This window comes from Bufo bufo, chromosome 1, assembly GCF_905171765.1.
Source record: "Bufo bufo chromosome 1, aBufBuf1.1, whole genome shotgun sequence".
NCBI classification, from domain to species: Eukaryota; Metazoa; Chordata; class Amphibia; order Anura; family Bufonidae; genus Bufo; species Bufo bufo.
Window position 1 is genome coordinate 229,273,905 of NC_053389.1, and position 19,047 is coordinate 229,292,951.

At 43.4% G+C, this 19,047-nt stretch overlaps 1 protein-coding gene across 1 annotated transcript in view; it reads left to right on the top strand.

The window, feature by feature from the left end:
- The window catches only part of LOC120986936 (potassium voltage-gated channel subfamily KQT member 1-like), a 111,860-nt gene that overhangs the window by 12,705 nt on the left and 80,108 nt on the right, over positions 1-19,047 (top strand). The window contains exon 2 of the mRNA XM_040415622.1: positions 18,778-18,868. Within this exon, the coding sequence (XP_040271556.1) occupies positions 18,778-18,868 (91 nt within the window). The remainder of the gene's footprint in view (positions 1-18,777; positions 18,869-19,047) is intronic.

Sequence of the window (19,047 nt, forward strand, 5' to 3'; positions counted from 1 at the left end):
GCCTCCTTATCTCAGAGCGCCTGCGCCGAATCAACACAGGCGCGCGATTTTTGAAATGCTGACAGGGCTGGCCGGAGGAGGAGATCGCGGCTGGCCCTGTCAATCAACAAGAGGAGGGGGCGGTTTTCTGCAGCTGCTACCAGCAAGTAGACGCCCTACTTGCTGGTAGAAAGGTAATTAGCATATCATAAAAGTAAGTTTTTTGCTAAATCTACTGAACGAAAATTATTAATAACATAATGTATGGCAATATGGCAGAATAGGGATTATAAGTACACAAAAAAAAAAAATGAGTTTAGTGGGGTGACAGAAGCCCTTTAACCACCTCAGCCCCCAGTGCTTAAACACCCTGAAAGACCAGGCCACTTTTTACACTTCTGACCTACACTACTTTCACCGTTTATTGCTCGGTCATGCAACTTACCACCCAAATGAATTTTACCTCCTTTTCTTCTCACTAATAGAGCTTTCATTTGGTGGTATTTCATTGCTGCTGACATTTTTACTTTTTTTGTTATTAATCGAAATTTAACGATTTTTTTGCAAAAAAATGACATTTTTCACTTTCAGTTGTAAAATTTTGCAAAAAAAACGACATCCATATAGAAATTTTGCTCTAAATTTATAGTTCTACATGTCTTTGATAAAAAAAAAATGTTTGGGTAAAAAAAAAATGGTTTGGGTAAAAGTTATAGCGTTTACAAACTATGGTACAAAAATGTGAATTTCCGCTTTTTGAAGCAGCTCTGACTTTCTGAGCACCTGTCATGTTTCCTGAGGTTCTACAATGCCCAGACAGTACAAACACCCCACAAATGACCCCATTTCTGAAAGTACACACCCTAAGGTATTCGCTGATGGGCATAGTGAGTTCATAGAACTTTTTATTTTTTGTCACAAGTTAGCGGAAAATGATGATTTTTTTTTTTTTTTTTTTCTTACAAAGTCTCATATTCCACTAACTTGTGACAAAAAATAAAAAGTTCTATGAACTCACTATGCCCATCAGCGAATACCTTGGGGTCTCTTCTTTCCAAAATGGGGTCACTTGTGGGGTAGTTATACTGCCCTGGCATTCTAGGGGCCCAAATGTGTGGTAAGGAGTTTGAAATCAAATTCTGTAAAAAATGACCTGTGAAATCCGAAAGGTGCTCTTTGGAATATGGGCCCCTTTGCCCACCTAGGCTGCAAAAAAGTGTCACACATCTGGTATCTCCGTACTCAGGAGAAGGTGGGGAATGTGTTTTGGGGTGTCATTTTATATATACCCATGCTGGGTGAGAGAAATATCTTGGCAAAAGACAACTTTTCCCATTTTTTTATACAAAGTTGTCATTTGACCAAGATATTTATCTCACCCAGCATGGGTATATGTAAAAAGACACCCCAAAACACATTCCTCAACTTCTCCTGAGTACGGGGATACCAGATGTGTGACACTTTTTTGCAGCCTAGGTGGGCAAAGGGGCCCATATTCCAAAGAGCACCTTTCGGATTTCACTCCTCATTTTTTCCTGAATTTGATTTCAAACTCCTTACCACACATTTGGGCCCCTAGAATACCAGGGCAGTATAACTACCCCACAAGTGACCCCATTTTGGAAAGAAGACACCCCAAGGTATTCCGTGAGGGGCATGGCGAGTTCCTAGAATTTTTTATTTTTTGTCACAAGTTAGTGGAAAATGATGATTTTTTTTTTTTTTTTTTTTTTTCATACAAAGTCTCATATTCCACAAACTTGTGACAAAAAATAAAAACTTCCATGAACTCACTATGCCCATCAGCGAATACCTTGGGGTCTCTTCTTTCCAAAATGGGGTCACTTGTGGGGTAGTTATACTGCCCTGGCATTCTAGGGGCCCAAATGTGTGGTAAGTAGGTAAATGACCTGTGAAATCCGAAAGGTGCTCTTTGGAATGTGGGCCCCTTTGCCCACCTAGGCTGCAAAAAAGTGTCACACATCTGGTATCTCTGTATTCAGGAGAAGTTGAGGAATGTGTTTTGGGGTGTCTTTTTACATATACCCATGCTGGGTGAGATAAATATCTTGGTCAAATGCCAACTTTGTATAAAAAAATGGGAAAAGTTGTCTTTTGCCAAGATATTTCTCTCACCCAGCATGGGTATATGTAAAATGACACCCCAAAACACATTCCCCAACTTCTCCCGATTACGGAGATACCAGATGTGTGACACTTTTTTGCAGCCGAGGTGGGCTGCAAAAAATGGATCCGATCCATCTATCAGTGGATCCGTAAAAATCATGCGGACGTCTGAATGGAGCTTTACAGGGGGTTGATCAATGACAGGGGGGTAATCAATGACAGGGGGGTGATCAGGGAGTCTATATGGGGTGATCAGGGGTGATCAGGGGTGATTAGGGGTGATCAGGGGCTAATAAGGGGTTAATAAGTGACGGGGGGGGGGGGGGTGTAGTGTAGTGTAGTGGTGCTTGGTGCTACTTTACTGAGCTACCTGTGTCCTCTGGTGGTCGATCCAAACAAAGGGGACCACCAGAGGACCAGGTAGCAGGTATATTAGACGCTGTTATCAAAACAGCGTCTAATATACCTGTTAGGGGTTAAAAAAAACACATCTCCAGCCTGCCAGCGAACGATCGCCGCTGGCAGGCTGGAGATCAACTCTCTTACCTTCCGTTCCTGTGAGCGCGCGCGCCTGTGTGCGCGCGTTCACAGGAAGTCTCGCGTCTCGCGAGATGACGCGTATATGCGTGACTGTGCGCAGCGCTGCCACCTCCGGAACGCGATCCTGCGTTAGGCGGTCCGGAGGTGGTTAAACAGTTCGGTGTTTATTCATACATAAGGAAAAACAAAAATGACCGTTCACAGTCTTAGTGTTTGTTCACAGCATGCAATGTCCATAGAACAAAATCTTCACCTGGTTAGCAGTTTTCCACCCGCAGTCCACAGCAAGATCCGGCCTGGAGCGTGGGGAGAAGCCACCCGCCCAGCACTTTGGCTACTCACAGTAAGAGCCGGCCCGGATTGGCTTTACAGCCATACTAACAGCTAGCTGCCGCTAACACTTAAAACTACCGGATCTTACCTCACCAAGGCTAGGAATCTTGGTGACACATACCTTCCATCAATGATGGCCCCTTGCGCCTTCCTACATTATATATAGATATGTGCCCCCTTCACAGTAGTTATGCCCAGATATAGTCCCCCCCTTCACAGTAGCAGTGTGATGTCTGACACTACATTGTGCTGCTGCTGTGGAACCAGGGCCATATTTAGATTTTATGCTGCCCTAGGCACTTCCTCCCCCCATTGAAGTCCATATTTTTTAGATAGCTGACGGTAAAATGTTCCCTAAGCCTTCAGCTATCCCTCAGGGCTCCCTCATACGCTTGCACAATTAAAGGGCTGACCTGTTCCACGTGCGCTTGGCATCTGTATTGGTCCCATGTTCATATCTGCCCGCATTGATGAGAAAAATGATGTTTCATTATATTCAAACGGGGGCGCTATGATTACTCCTAGGCTCTGCTCTCTCTGTAACTGACGCGCCCTCTTCACTTTAACATGGCCAGTTGTGATGACATTTTCAATGCCAGGCCCTGTCAAAGTAGACAGAGAGCAGCAGTTGCAAAGAAACCGGAGCCTCGAGGTGTAATGTCATCGCAGGTCCTTCAGCTATGGAGTATAGGCAGAACGGACAGCAGATTCACAGTATGTCCTAATCAGGCCCCCCCTCCACCCCAAGGTGACCAGGTTACCCTGGCAGAGGAAGGGAGGGAAAAAAAGAATAAAAAAAAAACAAAAAAAAACAAAAAAAAACAAAAAAAAACACCTCAGCTGGCACTAGGAAGGGCCCCCTCCCTCTCTGGGCCCCTGTGCAGCGATCTGTCCGCCCCTGGTCATGTCCATGTTCAGGTCACGATGGGGATTTTAGTGTTCTAGTCGTAAAGTATATGAGAATTGTTTTATGTTCATGTCCAAGTTCAGGTCAGATCTTGAAGGTTATAGTGTTCTAGGTATTCAATATATGAGAACAGTATTATAGTCAGGTCCAGTGTTGAAGTCATGTTGGGGGTTGTAGTGTTCTAGGTGTAGAGTATATGAGAATTGTATTATGTCATGTCCAAGTTCAGGTCATCTTGGAGGTTGTGGTGTTCTCTGTGTAGAGTATATGAGAATGGTATTATGGTCGGGTCCAGAGTTCAGTTTATGTTGGGGGTTGTAGTGCTCTAGGTGTAGAGTATATGAGAATTGTATTATAATCATGTCCATTGGTCAGGTCATGTTGGGGGTTATAGTTATCTATGTATAGAGCATCATATTGTTTTATGGTCAGGTTTTAATATATCGATGAATGATGCAAATATAGAATCTTTAGAAGGAAGTGCCCCATGTGTGGACGAGCACACATTTCCCATCTGCCCAGGGCCCTCCTGTGTTCTCCGTGTATGTCAGAGCTGTGTATTCCTTATCTGTCAGGGCTGTGTTTCATGTGTCTGTAGCATGTCAGACGTCTGTCAGATGTGCGTGTCATGGGCTGCATGTCATATGCCTCACCCTGACACACAGCGCTGCTCGGATTAGCTGTGTCCTGATCTCTTCATCTTTTATTTAGAGGTTACAGTTGTTCTAATCTAACATTACACACAGAGAGGTCCCGAATCCTGTACTTAACACAGTGTCACCATGCAAATCCGCTTAACTTGAGTAATCTGTACCCCGGATTCCTGCATGGGTACCACCAACTCCCCTACACCCCTGTCATGAAAATTCTACATGTATCCAACCTACAATCCTCAGCCCATCTAGCACCTAATCATTTCTAACCTTCATAACGGTAACCAAAAATGGGCTATATGCCTCTCAGATGTACATACGTGTGCCCCAATAAACTGCACCCAAAGTGTCCAACTCCTTAAACCTGCCCGTCTAGTACCATATGGGCCGCCATTTGTTCATAGTGCACTTTGTGACACAAAATGTATTTTTATAGACAAAATTCATTTTGTAGAATTCTATGTCACAAAATAACTCTCTGTGCAACAAATTGAATTCTGTAGTTCTATGTCTCAAAATAACATTCTGTGTGACAAAATGACATTTTGTGCGACGACTTGTATTCTGCGTGAAAAAATGCATTTTGTATGGACAAAATTCAATTTGTAGAATTCTGTCACAAATTCCATTAAATTGGCGACACAGAATGTCATGTTGTGACAATGTCATTTTGTTGCACAGAATGTCATGTTGTGACATAGAATTCTACTAAATGAATTTTGTCTATACAAAATGCATTCTGTGTCACAAAATGCACTGTGAACAAATGGTGCCCCATTTTACCATATCCTATACACCTGCATACTTGGAAACCTATGCCTCTTTGGTATCTGTTTTATAACCCTCCTTCATGTACCTTCAACCAATATAGCGGACTCCTAATAAGCCAACACACTCCATAGGCACAAACATACAATATACTCGCACAGCTAAATATACATCCTACAAGTCAGTATTGGAGCCAAGGAATCCCATAAAATCAGGAAAAAAAGTTTATTTTGAATTAAGATTGTCTTCTGGTGAATAGAGACTTCTGCAGCTTGTGGTATAATGGCTTTATTCTGTACCCAGAGGACATTGGTATATATTACATTGTACTGTACCCTTTGTTCTTCTTATTTGAATAACAATACTGTAGAAATTAAAAGATCCCAATATGAGACAGTCATTAGAGGACCCAGTAGAGGTCTCACCCACTTTGATGTGTCTTGATGCCTCCACATGCATTTCACCCTGCTTTGTCCTGTGACCTTCACCCATCTAACATGTATTTGTGCCACTGTAATGTGGTTTATACCCATCCAACCTATTTGTCTCTGTGTGGATAGCATACTCCAATAGCCCTCTTATTTATCTACCAGTGCCACTACAATACTACAAGGTTCTATCTAATCTACTTGTGCTCCGGTAACTTACCTGTTCCCTTCTAAATGACTGCTATCTACCTGTGGCCCTCTAACCTCCTATACCCGTATAACCTATCTACCTGTGCCCTTCTAACCTCCTATACCCGTATAACCTATCTACCTGTGCCCTTCTAAACTCCTATACCCGTATAACCTATCTACCTGTGCCCCTCTAAGATCCTATACCCATATAACCTATCTACCTGTGCCCCTCTAAGATCCTATACCCATATAACCTATCTACCTATGCCCCTCTAAGATCCTATATCCGTATAACCGATCTAGCTGTGCCCATGTTAATGTACTCCTATAGCCATAGAACTACCAGTGCCCGTCTAATGTAATCCTATACCCAACCTGTGTTTTTCTTATTCCTATACCTATATAAACTATGTAGCTGTGCCCTGCCAACGTACTCCTATAGTCATATAACCTACTTGTGGCCTTCTAACCTCTGTGCCCTCCAACATAATCCTATACCCATCTAACCTGTGCCCTTCTAATGTAATCCTGTACCCATCCTACAAACCTGTGCCCCCCTAGTGTACTCATATACCTGTATAACTTTCCTGTGGCTCTCTAATGCACTCCTATACCCATTTTACCAACCTTTGCTCCCCAGCATACTCCTATACCCATCAAAACTACCTGTGTCCCTCTAATGTACTCCTATACCCATCTTACCAACTTGTGCCCCCAGCTTACTCCTACACCCATATAATCTACCTGTGACCGTCTAATGTACTCCTATACCCATGTTACCAACCTGTGCCCCTCTAGTGTACTCCTAGACCCATATAACCTACCGGTGACCCTCTAATATACTCTTTTACCAATCTTAGCAACCTGTGCCCCCTAGTGTACTCCTACACCTGTATAATCGATCTGTGGCCAACAAATTTACTCCTATAACCATTTTACCAACCTGTGCACCCCTAGTGTACTCTTATACCCATATAACCTACCTATACCCCCTAATGTACTCCTATACCCATATAAACTACATGTGGCCCTCTAAAGTACTCCTTTACCCATCTAACTAACCTGTACCCCTTAAAAGGGTTGTGTCACTTCCGCAAGTGACATTTATGATGTAGAGAAAGTTAATACAAGGCATTTACTAATGTATTGTGATTATCTATATTGCCTCCTTTGCTGGCTGGATTCAGTTTTCCATTATATTATACACTGCTCTTTTCCATGGTTATGACCACCCTGCAATCCATCGGCGGTGGTCGTGCTTGCACACTATAGGAAAAAGTGGCGGCCTCTCTGGTCGCCGGGACTGCAGGAGCACACATAGGCTAGTGCTTTATCCTATAGTGTGTAAGTTTGAGGGCAATTACCCCTGCGTCTATGACTATGGGTTCCAAATTCAAATAGTGTAATGTGCACAGAGAAGGCTGATACACGCAATGGTTGTAATCAGTAATCTACTTTTTTTAACATTAGCAGATAATCTTATACAATAATTATTGGTAGACGCCCAACTGCCGAGCGTCACATAAACCACAAAAAGACAGAAAAAATGAAACCTTTATCAGAAAGAGGATCTTAAACTTAGAACAGCAGAAACTAGCATTTATACAAATAGAACAGGAGGGGGGGGGAGGTTGTCAGCTTTTCTCTACCCCCAAATACTATCCTGAAGAAAAATGAGTGCCCCCCCCCCCATAGTAATAGTACTACTCAAAGTCCCACCAATAGAATGCCCTCATTAGTAATACTGCCCCCTACAGTGCCCCCAACAGTGATAGTGCTCCCCAAGAGTGTCTCCATTAGTAGAAGAGCCCTCCAGTATTAATAATCTCCTTACAGAGCCCCCAGTAGAAATAAGGCCCCACTATTGTTCCCCCAGAGGTAATAAAGCTCTCTACAGACCCTTCAGTAGTAATAATTCCCCCATAATGCTCTTAATAGAAATAATGCGGATCTATAAGTCCCTCCTATAGAGAACGCTTAATGTCCCCTGGATTTATAATGCCCACACAGTGCCCCCAGTATTTACAGGGCCATCTTTAATATTGATTGCACCCTGGGCAAGAATTTAATTGGGCCCCCTGGATCCTGCGTTCCCACACCCTAGCATGCAATCTCGCCCTCCACCACAACACACACAAAAAAAAAAATCCACACACCTTGTATACAATGCACAGGAATGTGCAGTGTGTGAGTATATCATAGCCAACCCACTTCTTTCCCATAGAGAAGCATTGGGAGGCTATTGCGCATGCGCGGCTTCATAGAGATGCTTTAAATCAATGCATTTCTATGAGGAGTGTTTAGCGTGAATGCCAGTGTTGCACGTTGTGCAACACTGGACTAGGAAGTACCTCTAGTGGCCGTCTGATGAGTGGCCAGTAGAGGTGTTCCTTGGCAGTAATGTAAATCCGGCCTTTTTTTCTGAAAAGGCAGTGTTTACATTAAAAAGCTTGCAGAGACATGCTATAGACACCAGAACTACTACGTTTAGCTGTTGTGGTTCTGGTGACTATAGTGTCCCTTAATATAGAAAAAAAAAAGAATCAGCACAAAAGTATCAAATAAAATTATAGCCAAATGTAATGCTATACAGTATTCTGGGCACATGAGAGAATGAGATACACCTCACAGAGGAAATCATTACACATGATAGACTTAGATACTCCACTCAGAAGAAAGTGTCACACATCAAAGACTTAGATACACCTCACAGAAGAAATTATTACACATGATAGACTTAGATACTCCACTCAGAAAACTGGGCAGCTGGGCAGAAAGTATATAACACATGATAGGCTTAGATACGGCGGCCCAGAGACAGTATCACATATGAAGCTGCCCCTTTTGCCCCGCGTTAAAGACGGCCCTGAGTATTTATATTGCCCCCTACTGTTATAATAGTCGCCTTGAAGTGCCCCCAGTATTTTTAATGCCCCCCACAGTTCCCCCTGTAGTTATATTCCTCCATTTACTGTCCTCAGAAATTATAATTCCTCAGCCCCTCCACCATACAGTCCCATGTAAATAACATTATTTCCCTCCTCCGCCATAGAGTCCCATGTAAATACCATCTCTCCAGCCCCCTCCAATATACAGTCCCATGTAAATAACATCCCTCTCTATCTACAGACCCCTCCAAAATACAGTCCCACGTAAATAACATCACCCCCTCCCCAGCCACCTTCAACATACAGTTCTATGTAAATAACATCACTCCTCAATATTCAGTCCCATGTAAATAACATCACTCCACCCAACTGTCCCACGTAAATAACTTCAGCCCTAACATGCAGTCCCAGTTAAATAACTACAACTCCCAACATTGCTCTGCCTCTCACACTGAGTAATCTACCCCTTCACTTACCTCTCCTCATGTAGCAGACCTCTCCACAGCTTCTTCTCAGGACTTAAAGGGGTTCTACACTTTGTTTAAACTGATGATCTATTCTCTGGATAGATCATTATCTGATCGGCGGGGGTCCGACACCAGGGACCCCTGCCGATCAGCTGTTTAAGAAAGCAGGGGCACTCCAGCGCCGCGGCCTTCTCACTGTTTACCGCAGGCCCAGTGACGTCACAACTAGTATCACTGGCCTGGGCTCGGCTAAGCTCTGTTCACTTGAATGGAGCTCAGCCCGGCCCAGGCCAGTTGATACAAGTCGTGGCGTCACTCGGCCAGCGGTAAACAGTGAGAAGGCCGCGGCACTGCTGGAGCACCGCTGCTTTCTCAAACAGCTGATTGGCAGGGGTCCCGGGTGTCGGACCCCCCCGATCAAATGCTGATGATCTATCCAGAGGATACAGTTATATCTAAGGCTACTTTCACACTTGCATTGTTCTTTTCCGGCATAGAGTTCCGTCACAGGGGCTCTATACCGGAAAAGAACTGATCAGTTTTATCCCCATGCATTCTGAATGGAGAGTAATCTGTTAAGTTTGCATCAGGATGTCTTCAGTTCAGTCGTTTTGACTGATCAGGCAAAAGAGAAAACCGCAGCATGCTACGGTTTTCTCTCCGGCGACAAAAACTGAAGACTTGCCTGAACGCCGGATCCGGCATTTTTTCCCATAGGAATGAATTAGCACTGGATCCGGCATTCAGGATACCGGAATGCCGGATCCGTCGTTCCGGCATGCGCATGCGCAGATCGGTAAAAATGTGAAAAAATGTACAAGACGGATCCGTCGGTCCGCATGACAAGCGGAGAGATGGATCCGTCCTTGCAATGCATTTGTGAGACGGATCCGCACCCGGATCCGTCTCACAAATGCTTTCAGTCAGCGGCAGATCGGCGGATCCGGCGGGCAGTTCCGACGACGGAACTGCCTGCCGGATCACACTGCCGCAAGTGTGAAAGTAGCCTAACAGGCAGGCATTACATTTGGGGCCTGGGACAAAACATCAGGGGCACAGGCCCCGAATGTTTTAACCTAGCAATGCCCCTGGCTGATGGATTGCAAGGTGGTCGTAACCATGGAAACGATAATGTAATGGAAAAATGAATCCAGCCAGCAAAGGAGACAATATGGATAATAACAATGCATTAGTAAGTGCCTTGTATTAACTTTCTCTACATGATAAATGCTATTTGCTGAAGTGAGGCAACACACATAATTTAACTATGCACCTCTGACATACTTCCATGCACATCTAACCTACCTGTACCTCTCTAACCTATCTGTGCCTCTATAACCTACCTGTACCTCTGTAACCTACCTGTGCCTCTGTAACCTACCTGTGCCTCTGTAACCTACCTGTGCCTCTGTAACCTACCTGTGCCTCTCCTACATACTTTTGTTCCCATATACTGTAATCTAACATTCTCTTCCCCTTTAGGGTACTTTCACACTTGCGTTGTTTGATTCCGGCAGGCAGTTCCTGAACCCCCGTGAACAGCCATATGTCGTGCTTATGTCCAGATCCTGTGTACATATTGGGACGCCTTTCCAGTCTCTAATCCGGGAATACCTGCTTATTTATTAAGAAGATGTCTCCTAATCCCCAGACCCACATGATGGCTGCTCTGTATGCAGCACCCATGGGGGCTCATTATATTGTTCACAATGACAAGAAATGACAGGGACAAGATTCCTCCCAAACAAATGATGTTTCTTCTGCTTTGTGACATGGCACCACAAGTCCCATATAATAAATAAAGACACAAGACAACCATCTGGAATAAATATTGGCCGCAACGTTTATTCAGGGTCACCAGTAAATACAGTCAGGTCCATAAATATTGGGACATCGACACAATTCTAACATTTTTGGCTCTATACACCACCACAATGGATTTGAAATGAAACAAACAAGATGTGCTTTACCTGCAGACTGTCAGCTTTAATTTGAGGGTATTTACATCCAAATCAGGTGAACGGTGTAGGAATTACAACAGTTTGCATATCTGCCTCCCACTTGTTAAGGAACCAAAAGTAATGGGACAGAATAATAATCATAAATCAGACTTTCACTTTTTAATACTTGGTTGCAAATCCTTTGCAGTCAATTACAGCCTGAAGTCTGGAAGGCATAGACATCACCAGACGCTGGGTTTCATCCCTGGTGATGCTCTGCCAGGCCTCTACTGCAACTGTCTTCAGTTCCTGCTTGTTCTTGGGGCATTTTCCCTTCAGTTTTGTCTTCAGCAAGTGAAATGCATGCTCAATCGGATTCAGGTCATTCTTGGCAATTGCATAACATTCCACTTCTTTCTCTTAAAAAACTCTTTGGTTGCTTTTGCAGTATGCTTTGGGTCATTGTCCATCTGCACTGTGAAGCGCCGTCCAATGAGTTCTGAAGCATTTGGCTGAATATGAGCAGATAATATTGCCCGAAACACTTCAGAATTCATCCTGCTGCTTTTGTCAGCAGTCACATCATCAATAAACACAATAGAACCAGTTCCATTGGCAGCCATACATGCCCACGCCATGACACTACCACCACCATGCTTCACTGATGAGGTGGTATGGTTAGGGTCATGAGCAGTTCCTTTCCTTCTCCAGACTCTTCTCTTCCCATCACTCTGGTACAAGTTGATCTTGGTCTCATCTGTCCATAGGATGTTGTTCCAGAACTGTGAAGGCTTTTTTAGATGTTGTTTGGCAAACTCTAATCTGGCCTTCCCGTTTTTGAGGCTCACCAATGGTTTACATCTTGTGGTGAACCCTCTGTATTCACTCTGGTGAAGTCTTCTCTTGATTGTTGACTTTGACACACATACACCTACCTCCTGGAGAGTGTTCTTGATCTGGCCAACTGTTGTGAAGGGTGTTTTCTTCACCAGGGAAAGAATTCTTTGGTCATCCACCACAGTTGTTTTCCATGGTCTTCCGGGTCTTTTGGTGTTGCTGAGCTCACCGGTGTGTTCCTTCTTTTTAAGAATGTTCCAAACAGTTGTTTTGGCCACGCCTAATGTTTTTGGTATCTCTCTGATGGGTTTGTTGTGTTTTTTCAGCCTAATGATGGCTTGCTTCACTGATAGTGACAGCTCTTTGGATCTCATCTTGAGAGTTCACAGCAACAGATTCCAAATGCAAATAGCACACTTGAAATTATATTTGGGATAATGAGGGAATAACACACATCTGGCCATGGAACAGCTGAGAAGCCAATTGTCCCTTTACTTTTGGTTCCTTAACAAGTGGGAGGCACATAAGCAAACTGTTGTAATTCCTACACCGTTCACCTGATTTGGATGTAAATACCCTCAAATTAAAGTTGACAGTCTGCAGGTAAAGCACATCTTGTTTGTTTCATTTCAAATCCATTGTGGTGGTGTATAGAGCCAGAAATGTTAGAATTGTGTCGATGTCCCAATATTTATGGACCTGGCTGTAAATATAAAATATATTAATTTAATAAATATTCGACCATATTAAAACCAACAATATAAAATCAACAATAACCAATTCCACAAGGGTGACACTACCCCACAAATAAACATCACGACAACAGAAAAGATTAAAATTAGTTTGTGTGGGCGACGTCTGGTATTATAGCTCTTCTTCCTCAGACTGGCAGCCGATACCCCCGATCACTGGACATATAAAGGAACCATTTCCCCGGCGCAGGCCCAATCCTCCAATAGAAGTGCATAATTCTTCCTGCTGTTGCAATAAACACCAATCAGTTGCCCCCAGCCACAGCATGGCAACGGGAGGAAGATCTCAGAACCAGCTCATACTGGCATAGGGTGGGTTCACATCACATTTTTCCTGCCTGTTTAACTTATACAAAAAACATACTGTATATGTTAAACAGATGCCTCAAACTCATGCCATATAGTATACAAGAATGTAAACGTTTTTTTTATCATTGTAAAGAAAAAAAGGGGGGGGGGGCGGAGAAACCATACACATGCATACAATTTAACCCCTCAGGGACTCTGTTTCCATGTGTCTCCCAAGCAAAGGCCCTTTCATTCGCCATCTCGGGGGCTAATCTTTACGTCTATGGCCAATCTTAATGGTATACCCATAGCAATCAATCAGATTACAGCTCTTATTTTTCCAGTGCAGGTTAGAAAATAAAAGATGAGAACTGATTGGTTGCCATGGGTAGGTGCTGCACTGTGCCTGTGCGGTTCTCGGAGACAGTATCACACATGACAGGATTAGATACATCATGCAATGTTCAGCAGACAGTATCACACTTGATAGGCTAGGTTCATATCATATTTGTGGTGTACATTTAGCATGTATGTGAGGAAAACGTGTCTATAGGTTACGTTACGCCTGACGGATGCTAAGTAATGTCCTTTTGGCATTGGTTTGGCCTGTATATGTAGGTATACTGCAAAAAGAGGTTGAATAATGTTGGTAGGCTGCACTATTTCATACAATGGTATCCAGTAAAATACTTGTAAGATAATAGTATATTTTTACCATGGGACCTTATGGGTCATGGATGCCATTGTATGGTATCTGTCATAGATATCTATTCAATGTATACATCCCAACGTATACACTAAAAGGAGGGCCTAATGTGAATAGAGCCTTAAGTACATCTGCTCGGCAGATATTATCACACATGAGAGGCTTAGAAGTATTCACAGAAGATAGTATCACACATGATAGGGGTATTTCCATCTCATACTAGTATCCTAGATAAAAGAAAGACAGGAGGCAGCGCCTCATGTGTGGTGTTGTATAGTAAAATAATAAAAAAAATAGTAAGAGCTCTTACCAGAAGATGTTGTGAGAAGTCACAACACCTATACGAAGCTTGTGCTGATTTTTCCGATCAGCGTGCGGGGTGCCTGCGCTGCTGCCTAGGTTCCAGCCCCGTGCCTTGGAAGCATTCGTCGGGGAGAGATATCGATGCAGAAGAAGAAAGAAACTGAACCTTTAGGATGGCGCTGTCAGCAGGAGTCGGAAAACAGGTAAGTATTGGTAACACAATACTTTTTATTTACAGTCGACGCGTTTCAGAGGCGGAGAGCCCCCTTCATCAGGACAATATACAACATGAAGCAGCATTCACATATAGCGGTTACTTAAACTCAAAAATGGCGCGTGAGACCCAGGAAAGGTGGAGCAGAGGGAGGGAAAGGGGCGGGGGATGGGTGTGTATCACAGACAATGAAAAAACTTCATCAGGTGCTTACGGACCTATTTAGTAATAGAACTGGTTTCTTTTAGAAGATATTTATTGTAGAGTGTGCTGTGAAATATGGCAGTGCTAATGTAGTAGGATTGACCGCATTTTAGGTTGTTTGCGGGTGTGTAGATCTCATACTAGTGTTTTTGACAGGGACCGGGCAGCGGGTGGTTTAAAGTATGGTGGTTACATTAATTTATTTTATTCTATAATCTCAGTTAAAGAATCGTTTGTTTCAGAATAAAAAAATAAAAAAATGTATATATATATAGAGTATAAAGTAATGTGCGCTATCAGTATCAGAAGGTGTATTCGTTTCCTACTCACATATCTGGGAGATACACCAGAGTATAAAATCTAGTTGGAGTATAGTGGTTTTATTTAGTTGGGTGATTTTTCATATGAGTAAGCTGCATTCACACGTCCGTGTGTGTGGATCCGCAAAAAACGGACATCGGCGATGTGCATTCCGCATTTTGCGGTCCGCACATCGCCAGCACTTAATAGAAAATGCCTATTCTTGTCCGCAAATGCGGACAAGAATAGGACATGTTCTATATTTTTCGGGAACGGAAATGCGGACCCGGAAGTGCGGATCCGCAATTCCAGGTCCCATAGAAATGAATGGGTCCGCAATTCCGTTCCGCAAAAAGCGGAACGAAAATGCGGACGTGTGAATGGAGCCTAAATGTTGGAAAACTGATTTGTTTAAAAAAAGGGGGAGAAGAAAAAGCAAAGGAGATTATCCTCTCCAAGTCCAGAAGGTAGTATCAATATAATGTAGTAATGTGTTTTTATTATGAAACTGTATCGATTATTATCATAGACACAGTTTCATAAATGTAACTAACAAAGTTATTTGGGCAGTAATGTAGAACTGCAAGTGTGTGCTATATAAGAATAGTATTGGCAGTTAAAGACTGAAGAAAAATAGATGGGCCGGATTTTCAAAGAACAATCAGGGAAGGAAATAAATATGATATCATAAAATATTCTGGTGTGTAAGTCCATTACGTGAATATAAAAATTATTCTTGGTGGAATCCCATTTGGTGAAATATCACTAGATATTAGTTATTAGTGAAAAAATGTTTAATAAATTATTATTTTTTTTTTAAAAAGGGTTTAAAAAATAAATAAAAAAGGACGGGGAAAGGAAGAGAAATAGATTACCCTAGAAGATGGTCTCATTTATTTCATTTAACCCTTGTGGCGCAAGGGTATCTAATTGGTACATCCAGTAGACTTCTCGTGTTACTAATACTTACCTGTTTCCGACTCCTGCTGACAGCGCCATCCTAAGGCCCCTTTCACACGGGCGAGTATTCCGCGCGGATGCGATATGCGAGGTGAACGCATTGCACCCGCACTGAATACCGACCCATTCATTTCTATGGGGCTGTTCACATGAGCGGTGATTTTCACGCATCACTTGTGCGTTGCGTGAAAATCGCAGCATGCTCCTCTTTGTGCGTTTTTCACGTAACGCAGGCCCCATAGAAATGAATGGGGTTGCGTGAAAATCGCAAGCATCCGCAAGCAAGTGCGGATGCGGTGCGATTTTCACGCACGGTTGCTAGGAGACGATCGGGATGGAGACCCGATCATTATTATTTTCCCTTATAACATGGTTATAAGGGAAAATAATAGCATTCTGAATACAGAATGCTTAGTACAATAGGGCTGGAGGGGCTAAAAAAATAATAATAATAATTTAACTCACTAAATAGCGCTGGAGGGGTTAAAAAAAATAAAAAAATAATTTAACTCACCTTAGTCCACTTGATCGCGTAGCCCGGCATCTCCTTCTGTCTTCATCTGATCTCTGTGCAGCAACAGGACCTTTGGTGACGTCATTCCGGTCATCACATGATCCATCACCATGGTAAAAGATCATGTGATGGATCATGTGATGACCGGAATGACATCACCACAGGTCCTGTTGCTGCACAGAGATCAGATGAAGACAGAAGGAGATGCCGGGCTACGCGATCAAGTGGACTAAGATGAGTTAAATTATTTTTTTATTTTTTTTAACCCCTCCAGCGCTATTTTACTATGCAACCATGTTATAAGGGAAAATAATACAAACTACAGAACACCGATCCCAAGCCTGAACTTCTGTGAAGAAGTTTGGGTTTGGGTACCAAACACGCGCAATTTTTCTCACGCGAGTGCAAAACGCATCACAATGTTTTGCACTCGTGCAGGAAAAATCGCGGGTGTTCCCGTAACGCACCCGCACATTTTCCCGCAACGCCCGTCTGAAAGAGGCCTAAAGGTTCAGTTTCTTTCTTCTTCTGCATCCATACTAGTATCCTAGCAATATGCCCCCAATGTCTGATAGGTGCAGGTCCCAACTCTGGGACCCGCACCTATCTTTAGATCAGAGCCCACAAAGTGCAGGAGGGCACACCACACATGTGCAGCCGACCTCCATTCATTTGTATGGGAGTCCCGAAAACAGCTGAGTGCTGGCTCAGCTATTTCCTTCAGCCCCATGGAAGTGAATGGAGTGGTGGCCACTCTTGCGCTGTGTGCTTCCCATTCACTTCTGTGGGGTTGACAGAAATAGCCACTTGGCTATTTTTAGCGCTCCCATAGGAATGAATGGGGTGCGCATGTGCATTGCACCCTCTGGCCCTTTGCAGGCTCCGTTCTTCGTACAGGTGCGGATCCCAGATGGGAATACAAGATGGGAATACCCCTTTAAGGGCTCATGCACACGACCGTCGGTATTTTGCGGTCCGCAAAAAATATGGATGCCGTTCGTGGGCATTCCATATTTTGCAGAATGGAACTGCTGCCTCCTAATAGAATAGTCCTTGCCTCGTCCGTGATGTTAACAATAATAAGACTATTTTTTTGCGGAACGGAAATACGGAAACGGAATGCACATGGAATAGCTTCCATTTTTTTTACAAACCCATTGAAATTAATGGTTCTGCATACGGTGTGCAAAAAAACCCCGGAATGGACAGGGAAAGAAAATATGTTCGTGTGCACTAGCCCTAATGCTCAGCAGACATCACACACTTTATAAACCTCCTACAGACCAATTACGCTCTGTACTACTCTTTGGAGAGAGCTACACTAAGTACAATTGTGTAATACATAATGCAGGGTGGGCAACTAAAAAGAGACCCCTGTTCCCCTCATGTGGTTTGTACAGGATAATGCTTATTGGGCCTCATTCATCAAAACTCATTTACTAAAATGGTCTTTGTTGCCCATAGCAACCAATCAGAGCTTAGCTTTCATTTTTACTGGAGCAGAATACATGATGTGGTGTGGAGGCTGCGTTACACAGGATCCGTGACTGATGCCAAAAAAAAAAAAAACAGCCACGTGTTCCGACACCCATCATTGCTGTAGACATCTAGGAGAGGATTATGCGAAGCTGTAGGAGATCGAGGGAAAAAATGATCCCAGCAGACGCACATCAGCAGAACGACATGTACTGAAATTGCCTCACCTAAAGCCACACCGAGTGTCAAATGAGGGGGATGGACAGAAGCACGTGGCGGATTGTAAGCGGCTACCGTATGTGATCATAGACGTAAATTCGGAGCCGCTGCAGAACATCAGGTCGGATGAAGCATTGCTCCATGTAACCGGGTGTGTTAATCCACAGTACTATCCACACAGAAAATCACACGAGCTGCAACAACAGCCCCTCATGATCCAAAAATCTCTTTTCGGTGGCCAAATATGAGGACGCTGATTGTGGGTCCAATATTTTGGATTAAAATGAGAACACAGGTATTTATACAGTCATCTTCCAGCTGATCACAACTTGCCATACACTGCACACATCCCTGACCCGAGTACATGGGGCACTCATGGAAGAACGTACCGTGAGAAAAGGGTTGTGGCCTCCACCGTCACCAGACCTAATGGTGTGCAACTTTTACCTGAAGGGTTTATAAATCTAATCCCTAGAACTGATACAGCACATTGAAATTCATATCTGGCCTATGGAACGTGTGGCGATACAGAGGCTGTTCCTGGATATGACAAAACTGGCAAAATTTCACAAAGCTGCTGGTGGAAACCATCTCCAGCATCTTCTGTAACAGGTAAGTATGTCAATATTCCATGATCCTGGGCAAACCTCACAAGGGAAAGAGGGTTTTTGTGACCCATCCTGTACATCAGAGATTGTATACTGTACATCTGTCTGTTATCATGAATGATGCCTCAGTACAGCTCAGTATGACCATCACCCCCACTTGCTTGTTTTCTACAGGTTCCTCCTTGTCCTCATCTGTCTAATATTCAGCGTCCTGTCTACCATAGAATATTACTCTGAATTTGCCACTGGAACTCTTTTCTGGATGGTGAGTAGCAGAAGGCACTACAAAACCCAGGATGTTCACAACTAACACTCTATGGGGTTCACTTGGCTTCTTCCTATTCTTATGCCCTCCCCATTAACATGAATGCAGGTAAGCACCAATATTTCCAATACCTAGCCCCTGTGTAAGTCTGTCTTCATTATAATTCTGGCATTCTATTC